The 21,590-nt window shown below is 36.3% G+C and overlaps 1 protein-coding gene across 1 annotated transcript in view; it reads right to left on the bottom strand.

Annotated features, from left to right (window-relative positions):
* Positions 1-8,607: 8,607 nt before the first annotated feature.
* LOC149846403 (sodium/hydrogen exchanger 1-like) overlaps positions 8,608-21,590 on the bottom strand; it is a 36,480-nt gene continuing 23,497 nt past the window's right edge. Inside the window, exons 11-14 of the mRNA XM_089996337.1 lie at positions 10,754-10,892; positions 10,610-10,672; positions 9,918-10,001; positions 8,608-9,231 (exon numbers count right to left, since the gene is read on the bottom strand). Of these exons, the coding sequence (XP_089852463.1) occupies positions 8,899-9,231; positions 9,918-10,001; positions 10,610-10,672; positions 10,754-10,892 (619 nt within the window). The 3' untranslated portion in view covers positions 8,608-8,898. The remainder of the gene's footprint in view (positions 9,232-9,917; positions 10,002-10,609; positions 10,673-10,753; positions 10,893-21,590) is intronic.

Below are 21,590 nucleotides of genomic sequence, written 5' to 3'. Positions count from 1 at the left end.
TTTTTTCCTCCCTTTTTCTTCTCTTTTGTCTTGCATGGCATGATTAGCAAGATGACATTTGAATTAAAAAAAAACTTCACTTTCTGAATTTCAGTGTATGTACCTGTACTTAAGACCTGTGGTAGCACCGCAAGTTATTTGCTAAATTTCATCTTTTCTATGATATTTCTAGTTGAATTAGCTTTTTGTACTAGAAAATGAGAATAAGAATTTTGCCTATGTAACCTTTGGGAAAATATTTTCAGTAGGCATGTAGCTTCAGCAAATGTTCTATTTACATGCAAAAGAAGTCCAAGAAAAATTTTCAAGTTATGTAATGCTTGTGATGTTCAATTGATCAGTATTGTTCCCATAGGTAGTACATGAAGGTCTGGGTTGCCTGCAGATATGATTTGTTTAATGTTAAACATTTATTGGTATTAAATGGTGAACTGAGTGCAGTTTGACATTACTGAGGCAAATGTAGTTTACTTTATCCATATGTTTGTGATAAATCCTTCAAGATTTATATTGAAGCATTTTGCAGCATTCTAGTTGCATGATACCGTGGTATGTTATTGAAACTCCAGATGGCCAGTCTCATGTAGATTGCATTTTCTGAGGGAAGCTAGTCTCCAGAAACAGAGATTCTTGCCAATGTCAAGTTTTCTCTGGTTGAAGAGTTTAACTTAGTAAGGAAGTTTGATTGCCCTTTCCAATGGGGGCTCCGCTTGTCTAGTAGGAGCAGCTAGTGCATAGTCACTTGTATTGTTAAAGGTAATTTCTCGGCGAGGGTATTTCTCGGAGAGATTTTCAAAAGTTTATAAATCTCGGGAATACCTCGGAAGTTTAAAAATTTGAAAAAATATAAATAACAACAAAAAAGCTGAGAAAGTAATAAGTTTTGTATTATTTTTCTTCCAAAAATATAAAGAAACATGTTTTAAAGGTTTTGGAATATAAAAGAAACAAACAAATAGGAAATGAAAACTTAAAACTAAACCCGGGTGCGGGGGTGCGGCAAATATATATATATATATATATATAAAGTCCAAAAGTTGGACATAAATGACCTTGGGTGTGTTGACTGCACCCAGGGTCAGGTTGACCGCATCGGGTGCGGGTGCAGCACCTAGTTGGAGAATCCCTGTGACATATTAAAAAAAAAATCTTGGCAATTTTTTTTAAGTCTGGAAAATTGGACCAAAATGACCCTAGGTGCGTTGACTGCACCCAGGGTCGGGTTGACCGCACCCGGTGCCGCACCCTCACCCACGTCGCGTCACGTCGACGCAGGTGTGGCACCCTGCTAGCCGAATCCCTGTGACATAGCTTAAAATAAATAAAAAAGAGTTTTCCCCCAAAATATCATGATATTATCGTGATAATATCGCAATATTTTGTCTTCTGGTGATATTTTGAAAATATCATGAGATATTACCTTTAATACCGGCTGCCTTAAAATATTGGTATTTCTCGCGATATTTTCAAAATATCTCCGATATCGGTGACAGTGGCTTTTAGACACTTGGAACATCTTTTTTTTTTTTACTGCATGGGGAGGTCATCCATCAATATTCTTGATTTCTTTAAGGCCCTTGCAAATGATTCCACATGAGTGCACAGATAATCAGTACCACCACCATTGATATATCATCAAATCATGTTCTAAAAACAAAATTTGCTTCATAGATGAGAATCACTTCCTCTGTTCTTGGTCAAACTAGTTCAACTGGCTCTTCTCATCTATGAGCAAAAGGGTTTGTTCTTCCAATGTGATTTATTTCATCTCTTTTTTAATGTGGAATCAATTTTGAAATTCTATATTTCTTTTATTTAATGAACAAATAAGTATCTTATGTTCTGCATTTCTTGTAAATATGTAACCTTGAAGTTAATTTTATGTATGAAGTATGAAAATACCTTGAGGATTTTTTTTTTGTAAGAAAGTCAAGTCTCTTTACAATGTGGCTTGTCTGTCAATTTCATTGAACTTTCTTGCCCAACTCATAGACTATTTTTTTACTTTGATCCCTATAACCAAATTAGTCCTAAATTTTGTCTCATTTGTACAGTTGATCCAAAGAAACAAAGTTCGTGCTCTGTTCAGCTGTTCAACAATTCTGACCAATGTGTTGCATACAAGGTTAGAACTCTCATTTAGTTTCCAATTATATTTACGGGGTTGGAACAGTAAAATTTTTTCTCATCAAAATGTGAGTTTGGTGTATTTGTGTCTGCATCTTTACTGTATCATAACAAAATTATTTTGTCCTCTCTCTCTCTCTCTCTCTCTCTCTCTCTCTCTCTCTCTCTCTCTCTCTCTCTCTCTCTCTCTCTCTCTCGTACACTGAGTACTCTTAACCATAATCTGTCTTCGCAGGTCAAAACTACAGCTCCAAAGAAATACTGTGTGCGTCCAAATATTGGCATCATCTCTCCAAACTCACCTTGTGAAATGATAGGTAGGCTTTGGCATTAAACCATTTGAGTGTTGAAAGATGTACGGATGGTAGGCTGTTGCCAGCTTGTTGTGCATGATGATCCATTATGCCACCTTACACACCTTGTTGTGTGTTTCTCGTAAGACTTCCTCTTTGTGCACATTGCAACATTACGAGTTTACTTCTTCCAGGTGGCAGGATGGCCCAGTATTCACCATCTTTGGTCTCTTTTTCTCCCCTTGTATGCTTCAATGAAATCATTGCTTCTTTGTTTCCTGCATTGACCTTTGCTTTCAATCTTTGTTTTTAGTTACAATGCAATCTCAGCGCACTGCTCCACCTGATATGCAGTGCAGGGACAAGTTCCTTGTTCAAAGTACGGTAGTCCCAGATGGCACCACTGTGGAAAAAATTTCCATGGATTTGGTGAGTTTCACATATAATCTTTTGAATTACCATCTTGCATTTTTCATATTTTGTGAATTTTACACCATTATTTTTGCAGTTTGTAAAAGAAATTGGCAGAGTTATTGAAGAAAAAAAGTTGAGAGTGGCCCTTGTCAGCCCTCCCCACTCACCAGTCTTGCAACCTATGGATGGTTTAGTAAGGCTGGAACCTATTCATGAAGCTTCAAAGCCAGAGGAACAAGTACGTTCTCCTAGAGAAAACAGTCAACCTTCAAAGCCAGAGGAACAAGTACATTCTCTTAGTGAAGACAGTCAACCTCTATCTCAGACTGTAAGATGTTCATTCCCTTTCTTATCATGATTGGAAGGGGGAATGTATGCTTGGTATTTTTGATGCCCATATGTTAGTATTTTAAAGTAACTATCTTTTGTCTTAGGCTTCTGCATTATTCGTTTCATTAAACATTAAAACATTCCATAGAAACAAAAAGTTTTCATACTTGGAGAAGCTTCTTACTTTTGTTATTCTGGTTCAAACCACTGATTCTATTAATGCTGATTTATTCTCTTTATAGATATGGTTGTGAGTAAGACTCATTGAGCAATCTTGACTTGTATCCTGTCAGGTTGCGAAGGATGTTGAGGAACTCAAAGCCAAGCTCAATGAGGTCACTTGTAGTTGAATTTCCTTTTCATTTATTGATGGCTTTATTGATTTTTTTTATTCTGTTTCCAGCAAAACTCTCTACAAAGTATTTGATAAAACTGTTTAGTTTCTTAGAAGTATCAGAAATGTAAAACTTTTGTTTGAATCTTTCTTGAAGAAAAAAGCCTTGGAACAATTAGCAACTCCCTCTGATCTCTTCTTTCTGTCAATCTTCTGGTTTCTCTTCAATATGTTGACATTTTTCACTTATCACAGATCTATATCTTATCTAGAAACAATCTTCTTAAAACAGTGTTCTTTTTTTACGTTACAGCCGTGTGTTTTTGTTCTTCTTCGGCTCCTTTGACTCTTCAGTGGCATTAGATTGAGATGCAATTGGAATCTTGCAGGCTGAAAACATAATCACATGCCTGAGAGAAGAAAGAAGTGCCATAATTCAGCAACACGAAATGTTGCAATTAGATCTTGTTAGTAACTTCATTTATTGTCTCCCTTCTCTAAGTTCTTTATTCTTTCAATCATTGTCCATGGATTTTTTTTTTGACATAATTTTTTTTTCTCTAGGTGCTAGCAAAGCGAAGGAGAGTTCAAATTCGAGTAGGTTATCCATTTCTGTTTGTTTGTTTTGTTGGCCTTGTTGGATTAATGTCTGGATGCATGTTACGTGCGTAATATGTTTTCCCTCCAATTTTCTCTCTGCAAAAAACTGAATTTGGTAGAGTTTTGTGTTCGCAGAAGAGCCCTTCCATGGTAAATACAGATCAGGTTATAATTCGGCTGTAGATATATAACAATGATTTTTCTGTGTGTGATTGGCTGAGGCTCTTTAAACAAAAAAAAAAGCAGAATATCTGCAATTTGGAGAATAAGAAATTAGAGGAAGGTTTTAAGAGTTGTGACTGGATCTTGTTTTGCTATCTATTGCCAACTTGCCTCTAAATATGGTTGTGCTTTATTTATTTATAGTAAGAAAATGTAAAGGCATAAATGGCCTGTTTTCCTATGCTTTTCAAGTTCAAGTCTGATTTGGTCCGAAAGATTGTCTTAGAAAATATGAATTTGTTTAACTTGGCTTATTGCAACTCATCTGCTACATGGGAGTGCTTGATTTATGAGAAGCTGCTCATGCATTCAGTTGGCTTGCTAAGCCTTACATTTGGGTTAAGTCAACCTTGAGGATTTCCTATACACCACCAGCATGGAAATCCGTTAGCAGTGGAATACCATGGCTATGGTATAGTCGCCGTCTCTGTTAGGGCGCAAGTTGACTGACATCTAGTAGAGGCAACTTGTGAATGTCACCAAGTTGACGAGATGTCACAAGATCGAAACCCATGGGGGCTGTCTCTTGCTGCAAGTTCGAAGCTAGTTGTACTTTCTGGTGAGGTGAGCAGGGGCCACATCAAGGGTTTCATCAACTGGAGGCCTGCCAATGTGCGGTCAGTGAAGGGGTTTTCCCTTGGCCTAGACAAAAATGGGTGCAAGTAGGTCTAATCAGGATGAGGCCTCAGAGTGTAGAAAATAGGTTGGTTTGCATATGAGTTTGGGATCTGAATTTACATGGATGTTATTAGATCCAGACCAGGATTGAAGTAGGTATGCTAGTCTAGTCAAGATCAAAATTATCCATTTTAAGTCAAGTGTTAAAACCTTGTTGTCAACACCATTTTTGCTCAGGCTACTACACCATTACAAGGACAAAATCCGTATCTTTTTTTTTTCCTAAATCCAACTCGTCATCTGGGCCAGGCTCGAACATGCTGCACCAAAATTAGTTTCTGGTTCAGAACTTTCCTTGGATTTGAGAAGCGAAAGATCTCTGGTATGACCCTTGGAGCTGGCTGCGGGGCAATGTTGTCAAAATCGGTCTGAATGATCTAATCAGCCCAAAGAGGATCCAAAAGGGGCTGATTTGATTCATTTCTTTAATTTTTTTGAGGTTAAATATTTTTTTACATTTTTTTAATGACGTCATCTGAAGGTAGAAAAGGGTCGATTTAGAATTTTTCATTTTTTCAGAAACCGAATCACTTGGTGAACTGATTTTAACATTGGTGCAGTTCTATACCACATGAGAAACCGAATGAACTGAACGTGGGTCGTTCAGGCTCAGCTCATTTACAGCCAGATGCTGTTTACGCTCAGCTCATTTGACTCGTGCAAGCTTGTGAGCTCAAGCTCGTTTAAATTTTAAAAAAAGTCCCTTTGTATATAAAGAGTTCATAATGAGAATGAAACTCAAATCTGCCCAACAGGTCGAGTTAACAAATTATTTTGTAACATTATGCATAAGTTCTATATCAGCTCATTTAAATAATCCTAAACAAATGCGCTGAACACCCATTGTTCATGCTCAGCTTGCTTACCCTCCATCAGCTGCTCATTGCTCAAGTCACCGAGCTCATTTGATGAATCCAAACAAGCTTTAATGAAGCTGATCCAAGCCAAGCTGCAAACAGCTCGGTTCGTTCACCAACATCTGCATCACAAGGATACACCGCTATCCCCAAACACGAATGGAACACTCATCCATGATGACATGACTCAACAACTAAAGACGAAACATTTTACCGCTTCGAATCAGCTTTATGGCACGTTTGAAAGTGAGAAAGATGTAGGAAAAGTGATGCAAAATGGAAAACCTATGTGAATTTTCAGATCCTTCCAAACGAGAGACTTTTTGGCTAAGATATTTTTTTTCTAAAAAGTACACTTTTTGATAGAAAACATTACTTCGTGGGAGTAGAAGAATGTTTCCTACCAAGAAAAAAATTATTTTTACATTCCCCACCACCTATCTCACCACCACCCTCCTCCTCTCTCTCATTTTTTACATTTTCCCATTCTTTTTTTCTCATTCTGCACAAACAAGCAAAAAACTTTTTTTTTTTAACTTTTCATATCAAAAACTCTCATAAAGCAAAACTTTCTTTTCCTATGAGTTTTCCTCTCTTCCAAACCTGAATGAAATCAGCTTTACAAAACATTTTACAGCTTTGAATGAGCTTTAGGGAATGGAATCAGCTTTACTAAACATTTTACATCTTACATAAAGCATTATTAGATGAAAGAACTTATTGAATAACATAAAAGGCCAAATATACTAGAGCAAGAAGGTACAGTGCAATAGAAATGGGAAGTACAGTGCAATAGAGGGGGGGGGGGGGGGGGGGGGGGACATTCCGGCGGGGAGGAGAATGGCCACCGCCGGACAGGAGAAAGGTAGAGAGAGGAAGGCTGGCAATCATTGAGGGCAACGATATCGGCCTAACAGAACCACCATCGAGCCATTCATGGGACAAAGGAATGGTGCAGCAGGAGCAGGCTTTGGAGATTCTTAAGGCTAGCCAGAACCATAACCGACCACGGGTTAAAATTACAACTGCAAGGTACTATCAAATGCTGGAACCGATGAAGCCGGTGGGCGCACGAGAGGGTGTCTCGCTCTCAAACTTCAAAGATGGCCTTTTTCTCATAACGGCGGGAAATGGAGAACAGTTACATGAAAGGGGCATGGCGAGTGGCGGGACGCACCCTCGTTACTAACCCGTGGAAGCCCGTCATGCCGATGAAATTGGAGGTTCAGACCTTGGTTTAGTTCTCATCTAGATACGGTTGCCGGAGTTCTCTGTCGAACTATTGAAAGGACGAAGCAGAGGCTTCAATACGCCCGCATGAAGATCGAGGTGTCGCTGGGCTTCCAATCAGTTGCTGAGTCATCGACTTTGAGATTGAAAACGGCCGAGTAATCCAGCTGAAGATCGTATATGAAAGCAGCATTAAGTATGTTGCGCTCACTGTAGGGCAATCACGCACACAACGGAGCGGTGTCGAGAAAGGCTGCCGGGTCTGCAGCAGCAGGAGGAAGGGTTGCACCAAGTTAGAATGACTAGCAAACAACCCAGGAAAGGGCGGGATGGGCCACGGCAGCGGCCGACAAACTGCTACGAGCCCCTGTCGGCACACATGGAAGAAGACACCGGAAACTGGTGAGGGGAGTAATGTTTCAGGTGAGAATCGAGATCTGAGCAGCGCAGTAGCCATGGGAAAGAAGGTGGGTCACATGGTGACCAGATATGGGAGGAGAACCGACCCCAAGGAGGTCAGATCACAGGCGCCGGCGATCGGGTCCAAAACAGCGAGCGACACGATCGTGTCCTGCAGAGATGGGTCAGGGTGAGCAAGCAGGGCGGGGGGCACACTCCAACGTCGGGCGGGCATCCGCATGCAGTGGATGGAACAAGGCAGGCAGGTGGCGACAGCCAGCAGCAGGCACCGTTCAGCGTGCTATCTGACGGTGTTCAGCCCCTTTCACCATAAACCTGATTGAGATGGGTCTGGATCCGAACCTGAGACCCAATCCAATCCAATCGATCCCTAGCAGAAATAAAAGGAAAAAATCAGGTATGGTGAAAGAAACTAAAAGGGTTCTTAACGGGTTTAAACCAAGTTTAAAAAAAACTACATGCAAAACCGGCAAGTGGTGTTGAAAGACTAAGAATACAAGTGGGAGAACTTTTCTCCCGCAACAAACAGAGCTTATATGAAAAATGGAAGAAGAGATTCAAGAAAATGAAGAAAAACATCCAATAGAGAGAAAGCTCGATGAGGAAGGAGACTTCATGGTCGACCCAAAGGTAGCACAAATCCCCCAAACCTGTTCATGAAGATTATGGTTTTGTTAGAAGTCTGAGAAGGAGGTGGGCCCCCGAGCATACAACAGGGAAGTTTATCAGAGAGAGAGACCGGATGAATCTATTTCATAAAATGTCACAAGTTATTGAAGAAAGAGGCCAAGATAACAAAACCCATCCAATGATATAAGCCACACAAAACCCTTTCAATGATATAAGCCACAGAATAATAATGCATGAGGCTTTGCAACCACCCCAACATGTACAGTATAAATTCAGAAACATATACCTGCATCTTATGAATAAACAGAAAATGAACATAATCAGGAAACAAACATGGTGCAGAAACATTATATGGACTGTCAGCCTCCAACACAAATGAACCATATTGCTAGGAGCCGCACTATGAACAGCAAGCATCATAAACAAACATACCACCAACTGTGCATGAGTATATCCAATGCGCTGGAAATACTAATGCAAGATCACTCGGATTATGTTAGGAAATACTGTTCTCTACAAAACCTCCATAAACACCATCAATAAGAATATATTATCTCAAAAAACCAAAAGAAAAAAGAACAAATATACATGAAAAATAGAGAACTTTTTAATTAAAAACTATAAACAAAGATATATTAGAAATAGTACACTGGACCAAAACTTATAGCTCCTAGCAAATACCATATCACGGGAGCCCATCGCATGCCAAGAACACGACTTAGGCATCTGCCAACAAAATATACGTGAATCTGCATTTTCCTCTTCACTGAAAATAGTTATCATGATGATTGTTGCTCTGTTCTGTTGGAGAACCAGGCACAAATGGTGCAAAACCACGCCCTCCAAACATAGGACGCATGTAAGCATCATCAAATTTACGCCAGTAGTAATGCACAGTGTGAGTTGGTTTGGTCCAAAGCAAGCGAAGACTGGTTGGCCTCCTAAAACTCAGAGGACCTGCTTCTGGATCCTGTGTATCTTCAAGGAATGGTATAAGGAAGGATTTCGGAGTTGATGGCTCTGATGAACCATTCATTGCGCTTGCATTATGGGGTAACAAAAGCCAAACTAATGGTTTTGTCATCAGACCAAAGACCTGAAACATACACACTAATCAATTAGATTCCATTATCATATAATGAAAGGACAACATTGAGTAGATTCTGGTAGTATTATGGTCTAAAACCAAAGAACACATGCAAACGCACCCACAACCAAAATGTGCTTGTTTTGCATGGAAAAATGGCATGCACGCATCTACATGCAAACACACACAAAGGCATGCCTTCTTGCCAGAATACAAAGTGGGCTGCATGAACATGCACTTAGACGTGTTGCCATATAACTCAATGCATGGGCATACACATGTTCCTTATCTGAAAAGTGAAAACAGAAGCAGCATATCTTAGTTTACTCTAATCATATTATTTGGGATTCCATTTGAATATGGTTCTAAAATGTGGGAACAGGGTAGTGTAACTAGTGTGCATCATATACCAACTATATTTCTAGGGGTATTACAGAAGAATACAACTATTTAACTGTAAAAAGGATCGGCATAGAGAGAAAAAATTTCCTATAAAAATCAATATTTCTTCTGCATTTATTTTGTACAGGTTAAGTATTCTAGTAAAATGTAAGTCAAACTACAAGAAAAATAGCAGATTGGTTTCTAGACACACCCTTTAATTGTTGATTTATAGCAAAATAATGAAAGACAAAACCACTGCCATTATTTATGGCCAAAAACAAATAACTGATAAAAATCATGCAGCTACTTACCATTGTGCTGAAAAGAACTACTGATATGGTGCAAGTAATCATGATTGCATTGCCCTGCAACTGAGTATGGCCAGAACGGGTAAACTGCAAATGCATGTCAAGAAATGAGAGAAGTGAGATTAAGACCACACATCACAAAATTAGTTGTAGCCACAGTATATGAAACAGATGCACAATATCATTAATGATGAAAACAACTCATGATGCCATGAGAGGCTAAACAGTTTATGGAACTCCAGAACCCCAAACACCTGCAAAAGCTGCAATCTCGGAGGATTTCATGGGAAGTCATCTTGGTTGAACTTCATGGCATGGTCATTTGCCTGTAGAAAAGCAGCCATGATTCTGAAACCATACAATTCTAAAGCATATCATCATGCTAGTCTAAGACCCTACAATGTCTTCCTCTGAGAATATGCTATGCCTCACAATATTTGTTTTCTAGCTTCTGCAAGACCAAAAGTATGCACCATTTTTATTTATGGAAATTACTACATCTACTGACAAGGATTGAGGTGATTCTGCCAGAATCAAGAGTCCCCTAAACCTACATCCTCTGTGTTTAACATTGCAAGAAACAAGATGTCTCAATGGCTATTCAGAAAGAAAAAAATTCTTTCTTCAATAAAACACCCAGTTTAACACCATAAAAACCAAGAATTCCTTAATTAATTTTAACATCACCAGTTTACCTGATTATAGGCAAGTGCGATTGAGACTGCTCCACGCATCAGACCAGCCCACCAAATGGTAACCTGGAACAAATTGTTAAAATTGCACTAAAAGATCTCTCCTCCAGTTACTATGCTTCAGCAGAAATAAAAATTAAAACTCACTTGCTGCTTAAAGTTGATCTTCTCACTTGGTAATTTTTTGGTTAAGTTGGTCAAGAATGACAGTGGGAACACAAAAGCTGCTCTTCCTACCATAATGAATCCAACCAACATTGAACTAAAACCAACTGATTTTCCTGGACTGGAAGACCAAATACTAGTCAGCAAATAAACCAGAAATTTGAAGGCAAGAGAGACAACATCAAAGGCATAAATAAAACATACATATAGAAAATCCATCCCAGACCATGCACACTGATAAATCGGCCAGAGTATCTTAATCTCTTTGTAATTAGTAATACAAATTGCTCACACCTGTTAAAAAAATAATAACCTGAAAATAACTGTACCAAATAATGTACATGATTAAGTGCTAATGATACTTCAAATTTAATTTGATGATTATGTAGTTTCTTCAAAATCATGAACCAATACAATAACTAACAGTCTAGTAATACAAAAAAATCCAGAGTGCACACTGTTGTATATCCCTACCGTGACTTCATTCCAAGTTTCCAACTCATCAATAAAGACAACATCCTACACGAAAATGATTGCAAAACATGACTTCTTCATGTCCGCATGTAAGAGAATGAAAAATGAGTGCTCTAAGTGATTGATGTGTAGTCTTCAGAGGTAGGAATGTAAACGGGTCGGATTAACTTTGGATCCAGGTCATACCAAATCCAATTAATCACCAGATTCATATCCGGAGTCTGATGTAAAATCATGCAAACTGAATCCAAATTCAGATATTTAAATAAGATTCAAATCTGACCAAAATTTGATCAAATAATTGGATTTTGGTCGGATCCAAATAGGTGTCACATCTGAAAAATTACTCATGCATGTCATCACAATGGCTTTTTGAATAATTTATTGCAGCTAAACATTATTTGACATGTGGCAAGACTTAGTTAATGTTTTTTATGATGCATTTATTGTATTGTGGACAGCATTAGACCAAGGTTGCCAAACTAGGAAGCGGAAGCAGGAAACGATACGGGAAGCGGAAGCGAGAAGCGAGAAGCGAGGCATTTTAAAATTTATACGAAGCGGGAAGCGAAGTTTCAATTTAAAAGCAAAATATGAATAAAAAATGAAGCAATATGGAATCAAACAAAAAACAAATAAAAACTAAAATAAAATTGATCATTCTTATATTTCATGATTTTTTTTGTAAAAAAGTTAAATTTTTTGTTAAAATCTAATAATGATGGTTACCAATTTAAAGAAAGTACATGGAAAGTGAGTGAAAGCGTGAGAGAAAATACATGAAAAAGATTAAAAGAAATGTAAGAAAAGTATATAGTATGCATAGACCATGTGTACGAGAAGCATAGAAGAAGCGTGGGGGAATCGAGCTTCCCATGAAGTTTCGAAAGCGAGGAGTATCATGCTTCCAAAGCGAGTTTTCGGGAAGCAAGCTTCCCACCTACCTAAGAAGCTTCTGGTAACTCTGCATTAGACACGCTGGCAGCTTTTGGAAAAGTGTGTGGTATAAGTTACAACCATTTATGAAAATGATTTATTCAATGCATACTATGTTTTCCAACGTTTAGTTTTAAAATGCTAAGGATCCAATTGGATTTATATATAAATTCAGATTTGAATCCGAATCCAATCAGATTTCATTATATCATATTGAACCCGGCCCGATAACGTAATCGGATGTTTTATTTTATACCAAACCTGAATAAACGGATTCAGATTGGTCGGACATCCAACCCAAACCCAAACTGAACCCAACCCGACATCGTAATCAGATGTTTCATACCAAACCCAACCCGATAACACAATCGGATGTTTTATTTTATACCAAACCTGACTAAACAGACTCGGATCGGTCGGATATCCGACCCAAACCTCAACCATTGACATCCTTATTCAGATGATCTACAGTGGCTCGTAAAATTGAGGTTGCAGATACTAGAAAAATGAGTGTAGAAAAGTCTCAATCAAGACAATGTATTGCTAACAATATGGAGCAATTAAACAGCATATCTTTTGTTCTTCGATTTATTATGTCAAAGATAAGATGCTCCTCCAATTAAAAAGGATAACTTACATTATTCTGATATGAATCATAGTAACAAATCTTGCCGATATTTTGAATTTATCGCAAAAAAGTCGCAACATTTTGATCGGACGAGATATTACCGATAAAAATGAGACATTCAATTTATCGCCTAAATTGAATATGTCCCGATTTTATTACGAATAAAAAAAGGGGGGGAAGGGGGAAATGCCCAGTTGTGTTCCATGCATCACTTTTAAGGGAGGAAGGCAACCCAGGTTTACCGAAAGCGCCTATAGGAGTGGGGAAGCATGCTTCAAAAGCACAAAATGTGCTGCTTCCGAAACGCGCAAGGAAGCGCCAAATTTGAATAGGAAATGTGCTTCCCAATAAAGGGAAGTTCGCTTCCCAAAATAGAGCAGCGAGTTTTTTTAATGGTTTGGACAGTTTTACCTCCTTATTAAGCCTCTTTTATCAAATAAAAAAAAAACATGTTTTCTACGAGGTCAAAATGGTAATTTTTTGTGAAAAAAAAAATCACATAGGGTTTGTTTTTCATTCACAACGCATCTCTCTCTCTCTCTCTCTCTCTCTCTCTCTCTCTCTCTCTCTCTCTCTCTCTCTCTCTCTCTCTCTCTCTCTCTCTGAAGTCTGAACCTATCATTACATGTGGAGATGTATGCATTATGCACACACGAGAATGAGCTTCCATGTGAGTTTTTTTTTTAATTAAGAAAATTGCTTAGAAGTTAGAACTCTTTATAGTTACAAATGTGATTAGTTTATACTTTATAGATTTGTGGTTGCTTCACACAAACACAGATATTTGTTTACTTTATGTGGTTCCGTTCACCATCATTTAGATTTCATCAATAATTATGTGTACTTATTTGTTTATGTTACTAACATTTCATGAATATAATGCAAACTGGGAATTGATTCATCGATGCATATATGTTCAAGTCGATGATCCAACAAGAAATTTTTTTAATTAAGAAAATTGCTTGAAGTTAGAAAATTGTTTTGTGCATTTAAAATTTTAATCATATATTCATGTAATCTTTTAGTTTATTGATCTTTCTATCTTGCAGAGATCACAACCTCAAATAACAAGTCATTTGATTTATTTCTTGAAAAAGGTATGCTTCTTAATCAAATTTATTAGTTTTATTGATGTATTATTTATTAAATGTTTGCAACATGATGCATTTGTTAAATGGTTGCAACAAGAATCTGAATTATGATTTTTTCTTGATGTATTATTTATTAAATGGTTGCACCAGGATGCATTTGTTAAATGGTTGCAACTTGCAACTGGAATATGAATTATGAATTCTTTTTGATGTATTATTTATTAAATGCTCACAACATGACATATTTGTTAGATGGTTACAACAAAAATATGAATTATGAATTTTTCTTGATGTATTATTTATTAAATTCTTGTAATAGGATGCATTTGTTAAATGGTTGCAACTTGTAACTGAAATATGAATTATAAATTTTTCTTGATGTATTAATTATTAAATGCTTGCAACAAGCTGCATTTGTTAAATGGTTTCACTTGTATATATAATTCAGTTTTAAGATTAATAGATCAGCTATAATATTGTATACTCATATTTATTTTGTTAATGATAATATAAATCTTATATTTTGGTAAATTATAAAAAATATAATTATATTTTCACTTCCCTTTCGATTTTTATCCGCTTCCCACTCGAATCCTAGGTCGCTTCCATCTTTGTTTCCCCTTCGAATCCTGGTTCTTTTCCTAGGTCGCTTCTGGTTCGCTTTTCTTCTCGCTTCCGAGACTCCCGGTTCGCTTATAAGTCATTCTGCACTTCTCGCTTCTTAAAATTTTAGAAGTGCCTCATTTTTCGCTCCCACTTCCTCGACTGACAACTCTGAGGTAACCTTTTAATGCAGGGTTATTTCTCAATGCAACCCTTTTCTTATCAAGGCCATCATTTAATGTTGCCTCCTGGGGCCAAGAAATTATGCACGGTAAGTTGCAAGGTACCTTCCTTTTATAACTCGTGGAAGGGAACTCTTTCTTCCACTCCCTATGATACAGAACTATTTCATGGTTGCATAAAATGCAATAACTATTATGTTAGGTATAATATTTAAAATGTTATGTATCCACTTCCATGAAGTGTAATATATCCTCACGATATTAATGTATCGTATTTCCACTTCATCGAGTTTTACAAAGCTTCTTGGTCCAAACCAGCCTCTCTCTCTCAATATATTTATGTTTTGTTTTTTAACCCAAGACTTTCCTGAATTTTTTCCGAGAAAAACTTGTTTTCTGAAAATCTCCCAAGACATTCCTTTACCAAGAATATCCAGAGAACAAGATTTGTGACTATGATATGAATATTGAAGAGGATCATCTTTTCATACGTCTGTGAAGGAAGCCAAGTATGCAGGCTTCAAAAATACCATGCCAGGTACGGAATGCACAAGTAGGCAAGTGAACAGGTACGGCGAGGAAGATGATAAGCAGCTAAAGCTATTCCATGCATAGATTTTAGGGGAAGATTCTCTTACAGAAGTTAATAACTCTATGACAAGAACTCTAGGGTAAGGCAGACAAGGAGAGTGTGATTCCAAAGATGCAGGCTCACATTTGATTACCAATAACCTGAACATGGCCCCCAATATGTTAATGTAATGGAGATTTTCCCTAGAAAATGGCATCCATATCATGTAGGATAGTATGAATAACTAAGTCTTGCAGTTCGTCAGCTGGCACATTAAAATAAAAAAGGCCCTAAAACAAGGGCTTCTGATTTGTTAGAAAATGACTTTGGCACAAGACCTGACAGGGATGATATTTTTGACATCATAACTGATTGTGAGGGTCATCTTTCATGGTATTGCAACTGGAAGCCATAGCCCTAAGATGAAGATCAAATGGTGGAAGCATGTTCCTTGCTTCCTACCTAATAGATGATTGACACTGTTAAAAATATATATACACGTGTATATATATATATATATATATTATGTAATTCATTTGTAATACCCGATAGGGGTAAAACAGTCTTTTCACCATTTCTCACATATTCATTCATTTGAATATGTTTTTCTTTCTTTTGGATTTTTTTAATTTTTATTTTTCTTTTCCTCCTTTTTGCTTAAAGCATTGGGGGCCCCAACATAGAGTTGTTGGGGCCCCCAACAGTCATAAATATGACCGTTGGGGGCTCCCAACGACTCCATGTGGGAGCCCCCAATGGTCTCTCATGTGTCCCTTTTGTGTATAAATATGGGGTTATCCCCCTTGTATTTCCTATGCCTTTCAAGGCTCTCTTCAATAAAGATTCCATTATTTTTATGTTTGTGTAGCCTTTTTAGGCTTTTATATTGTCCCTTTGTGGACCTCTTGTTTGTACGCCATAGTGCTTGTCCATTATTGGACTTTGTGAATGCTTTGGGTTACACTTTCGCCTATTTCCTTACATGGTATCAGAGTATATATCACATACTTTTTAAAAGGTGTCTCTTGTGTTATTTATCTCATGCATTGTGCATGAGAAAACACTTATTTTCTTTATTTTTATTATTATTATATATATAATTATATATATGGATACATTTGCTATTTTCTTTGGATTCTCTACTTTAAATATTCATGGTATGCATTTGAAAATGTATTTAAAATATAGTAGCCTTTTGCTAAATATGTTAAAAATGAATAACTCTTTAAAGAAATTATTAAATCTTGTGTGTAAGCATATCTCCATAAAATATTTGTTTTAATTATGCATATTGTCATAGAAATTATATTTTACAAGAATATATGGTTTTGCTTTAAATCTTAAAGATTATGCTTTTCATATTGCTAATTCCCTTGTTATATGCATTTGGTTTTATCATAATAATTATTGGTAATCATTATGAATTTTATGATTTCTTTGAAATTTTAAGAAATTTGTATGAAGTACACTTGCGTCATCATGTTTTTCTTTAATATCATGGATATCTTTGCATACTCATATGATTTCAACGATTCTTTCATTTTCCTTCAATAATATTCTTCTTTTTCTTTTTAGCATTTAACTCTTAGTAGGTTTTTTGTGTATTTTGCATTTATGTGCTTGTGAGATTTGGTTCTTTGTGAAATCCTCTTGTGTTATCCCTTGTAATTTCTATTTTCAATGGATAACTTTAAGATGTTTTTCTCGTTATGCAAAACTAATTCTTTGAAAAACATTCTCGATTGATTATGCTTGAGAATGATCTTCGATATTTGTGATTTGACCTTTATATAAAAAGTAAATCTTGTATTAGATGCTTTGAATGCATTTTTTGGTATAATTTCATAGCTTCTATATAACCCATGTGGCTATGAGTTATTAGATCATCTTAATGCTTCAAAGTATTCATGATCGATAGTAATTATGTCTACTTTTGAGATTGTAAGAGGTTCTTCTAAAAACTTTATATGTATTATTTCCTTAATATGTTACATGTTTCGTTTGTCTCATGGTAGATTTTTTATTTAAAAGAATTTCTTTTAAAGACAATATGTTCTTGTCCTCTCTTTAAAATTATTAGTTCTTTTGAATATAGCGAGCTCTAGTGCATCTACTCCTTGATTGGAAATGATTATGTTAAGCATGATTCATGTTTATTCAAAAGGTTGTCATGAAACATATTGTTATGAATATGATTGCACTTTTTCTAAGATTTGTCATCTACCATTATTGGTTTTTGTTTCAATTTGAAATTATCTTTTCATATCGGTTCCTTTTATGAACTCACTTATTTGGAAAATGATTTCCGTGAGTGTTCATTGCCTTTTTTATGGCATTTGTGTTGTCCATCATAGACTTTTATATGATGCATCAATCTTCTTGGCCTTATTATTGTTGAATCAGATATGTTTGTTGGGGTGAGTTGTGTGCACCTCATTTTATGTCATTTTAGATTGTCAAGTTATAATTTGACTCTAACTGACAGTTATAGAATCTCTAATTGAGAGTATATTGGATCACTCATTTGTTTTTTGGCCATTGTTTTTATTATGAATGTTTTTAATTATGTGTATCTGTGATGGATATCTAATTTTTTGAAACCATGGTGTTTTGAAATATGGTCAAAATTGATATTTCTTAATTACATTAGTGTTTCTATTATAAGCTTTCCTAACTCGGTTGTCTTTTCTTTTTTATGCCTCTTATCTAAGTGTCATTATATGTAGACAAGAGATATTGATTCACACCTTCGTGTGGTTTTAAGCCCATTGTTGGCTTTGTACTCTTGCTTTAGTAGCTGATACACTTATTTTAAGTGTCATTATATGTAGATAAGAGATGTTGATTCACACCTTCGTGTGTGGTTTTTTAGCCCATGGTTGGCTTTGTACTCTTGCTCTAGTAGCCGATACACTTGATTTTGAGTGTCACTATATTTAGACAAGAGACATTTGTTCACACTTTTGTGTATGATTTTTAGCCCTTTGTTGACTTTGTGCTCTTGTTCTAGTCATTGATACACTCATTTCAAGTGTCACTGTATGTAGACAAGAGGAGTTTTTACTAGAGTTGTCAGTCAAAGAAGTAGGAGCGGGAAGCTATACGGGAAGCGGGAAGTGAGGCACTTCTAAAATTTTAGGAAGCGAAAAGCGCAAGACGACTTAGGAGCAAACTAAGAAGCGGCTCGAAAGCGACCTAGGAAGCGAACCGGAAGCGACCTACGAAGCGAAGAAGGAAGCGACATAGGATTCAAATGAGAAACGAAAGGGAAGCGAAAATGTAATTATATATTTTTATTTTATTAAAAAATAAGATTTATATCATCATTGACAAAATAAAACATGTATCTAAGACAATAAATAATATAAGTTGCAATTATCTAACAAATGCATCATTTGCAACTTTCAAGCATTAAAAAAAATACATCAAGAGAAGATCATAATTCACATTCATGTTGCAACCATTTAACAAATGCATGGAAACACTAAATAATACATTAAGAAAACTAATAAATTTGATTAAAAAGCATATATTTTTCAATGAAAGAATCAAATGACTTGATTGTTGTAAATCTTGTAATCTTTGCAACATAGAAAATGAGAAATCAATAAACTCAAAGATTACATAGAAATATGGTTAAATTTTTAAGCTATAAAGTTCTAAACTGTAAATTATAAGCTATAAAGTTCTAAACTATAAACTTAAATTTAACATAATCCACTACTTCACTTCATCATGCAAGGTTCAAAATAAAAGTACATATTAAATCAACAAAATATTACAAGACCATGGCAAAAAAAGTAACATAAAAGTTTCTAAGTTGGACTACTCCAACTACGTCATCAAATGAATAATTAAGAATTCAATAGTTCATTAATCTGTCATCTTTTTCTTCTCCTTCAAGTCAGCAATAGATCGAGAACTTTCTGCATCATCGCGTGCTTTTTGTCCTTCACGACCATGCCTTCTGCTCCTTCATTTCCTATAATAAATATATTAAAAAATGAAAATGTCCAAAAACCTTAATTTAAAATATAAAAAATACATATATAGAAAAAAATAAAAATAAAAAATACAAGATCAACATACCTTGCCTAAGTCTCCTGCTAAATAAACGATCAATCCGTCCTTGAGGAACTAATGGTCGCTCTTATATTTCTGCAGTTCTACTAGCTCTGTTGGATTGATTTGTATTCTCTTCAACTTCATTTGTGTGTATGATTATTGGAGATAATGGAGCTCTTGGTTGTGCATCTTTGGGTTTGGATTTGGAAATAGTGTTTGATTGTTGTGCACTATCATCCAAATCTCTCAAACGCATGTTCTCTAATCTCAACGTATTTTCTTCTACGATAAGAAGTTCTGGATTGATATCTCATTTTCGACTAGGTCCTTCTTTGTAGTGATTATTGCACATTTTTATAACAACAACTACGCCTTCATCCCAAAACAATTGGGGTCGGCGATATGAACCAACAAAGAAAATCATTATAGGTCTTCCACATGAATCCTTCTCCTTCATTCATTTCTATCCAATGTCATGTCCTCGGTGAGGTTCAAAGCATTCATATCCTTTCTTATCACCTCCATCCATGTCTTCCTAGGCCTACCCCGACCTCTTTTAACTAATATATTTTCCCATTTCTCCATCCTTCTAACTGGAGCATCATTAGGCCTTCGTCGAATATGTCCAAACCACCGTAAATGATTCTCTCTCATCTTATTTTCAATGGGTGCAACGCCTACCTTCTTACGTATCTCCTCGTTCCAAATCTTATCTTTTATTGTATTTCCACACATCCATCTCAGCATACGCATCTCAGCTACACTCATTTTTTGAATATGATGTCTCTTGGCAGCCCAACATTCCGTACTATATAGTAAAGCGGGCCTAATAGTCGTCCTATAAAACTTTCCCTTCAACCGCAATGGCATTCTACGATCGCACAACACTCCAGTTGCACTCTTCCATTTCATCCACCCAACCTTTATCCTATGATTTACATCTCCATCAATTTCTCCATACTTTTGAATGATAGATCCCAAATATTTGAAAGAATCATCCACCGATATTTCGTGCTCACCAAGCTTCACTACACTCCCATCACTACTTCGTTGCTTACTAAAACGACATTCCATGTATTCTGTCTTACTCTTACTCAACTTAAAACCTCTTGCTTCCAATGTCTGTCTCCATAATTCTAACTTAGCATTAACCCCAGCTCTAGACTCATCAATCAAAACAATATCATCAGCAAACAACATACACCACGACACATTTTCTTGAATTGATCTCGTAAGCTTATCCATCACTATAGCAAATAGGAAAGGGCTTAAAGCAGATCCTTGATGTAACCCAACCGTTATAGGAAAATTGGTTGTCACCCCTCCACAAGTGCGAACATTGGTTACTACTCCTTCATACATATCTTTAATTATACTAATGTACTTGAGAGAAACACCTTTCTTCATCATTGTCCACCAGAGAACGTCCCTAGGTACTCTATCGTAAGCCTTCTCCAAATCAATAAAAACCATATGCAAATCTTTGTTCCTCTCTCTATTTCTCTCAATAAGTTGTCTAAGAAGATGTATAGCTTCCATAGTTGATCTTCCAGGCATAAAACCAAATTGATTCTCCGATATCATGACAATCTTCCTCAACCTAGACTCAATCACCCTCTCCCAAAGTTTCATAGTATGACTCATGAGTTTTATACCACGATAGTTTGTGCAATCTTGTATATCACCCTTATTCTTATATAGAGGCACCAAAGTACTCTTCCTCCACTCATTAGGCATCTTATTTGCCCGCCAAATCTTGTTAAAAAGATTTGTCAATCATTTTAAACCTTTCTCTCTCAAGCATTTCCAAGCCTCGATAGGTATACCATCTGGGCCAACTGCCCTTCTTGATTTCATTTTCTTCAAAGCCTCTGCAATTTCTTTCTTTTGAATCTTGCGCATGAAGTCACGATTCATCTCATGAAAAGGAATTGAAAAGTCTCCAAGATCCTGAGCATGACTTTCATTAAATAGCTTATTAAAATAATCTTTCCATCTCTCCTTAATCTCCTCATCTTTGACTAAAACCCTTTGCGTTTCATCTTTGATACATCTAACCATACCCAGATCCCTCGATTTCCTATCTCTCATTTTTGCAAGCCTATAAATATCCTTCTCGCCCTCTTTGGTATCCAACTTGTCATAAACCTCCTTATATACCTTATCCCTCGCATTCCGAACTACTTTTTTAGCTTCTTTCTTTGCTATCATATAATTCTCCAAATTCTCATTATCACGACTCTTACTTAGATTTTTATAACACTGTCTT

The sequence above is a fragment of the Nuphar pumila genome, chromosome 2 (assembly GCF_984573655.1).
Source record: "Nuphar pumila chromosome 2, dmNupPumi1.hap1.1, whole genome shotgun sequence".
Taxonomy (NCBI): domain Eukaryota; kingdom Viridiplantae; phylum Streptophyta; class Magnoliopsida; order Nymphaeales; family Nymphaeaceae; genus Nuphar; species Nuphar pumila.
The sequence above is the reverse complement of the archived record's forward strand: the minus strand, read 5'-3'. Positions and strand labels throughout refer to the sequence as shown.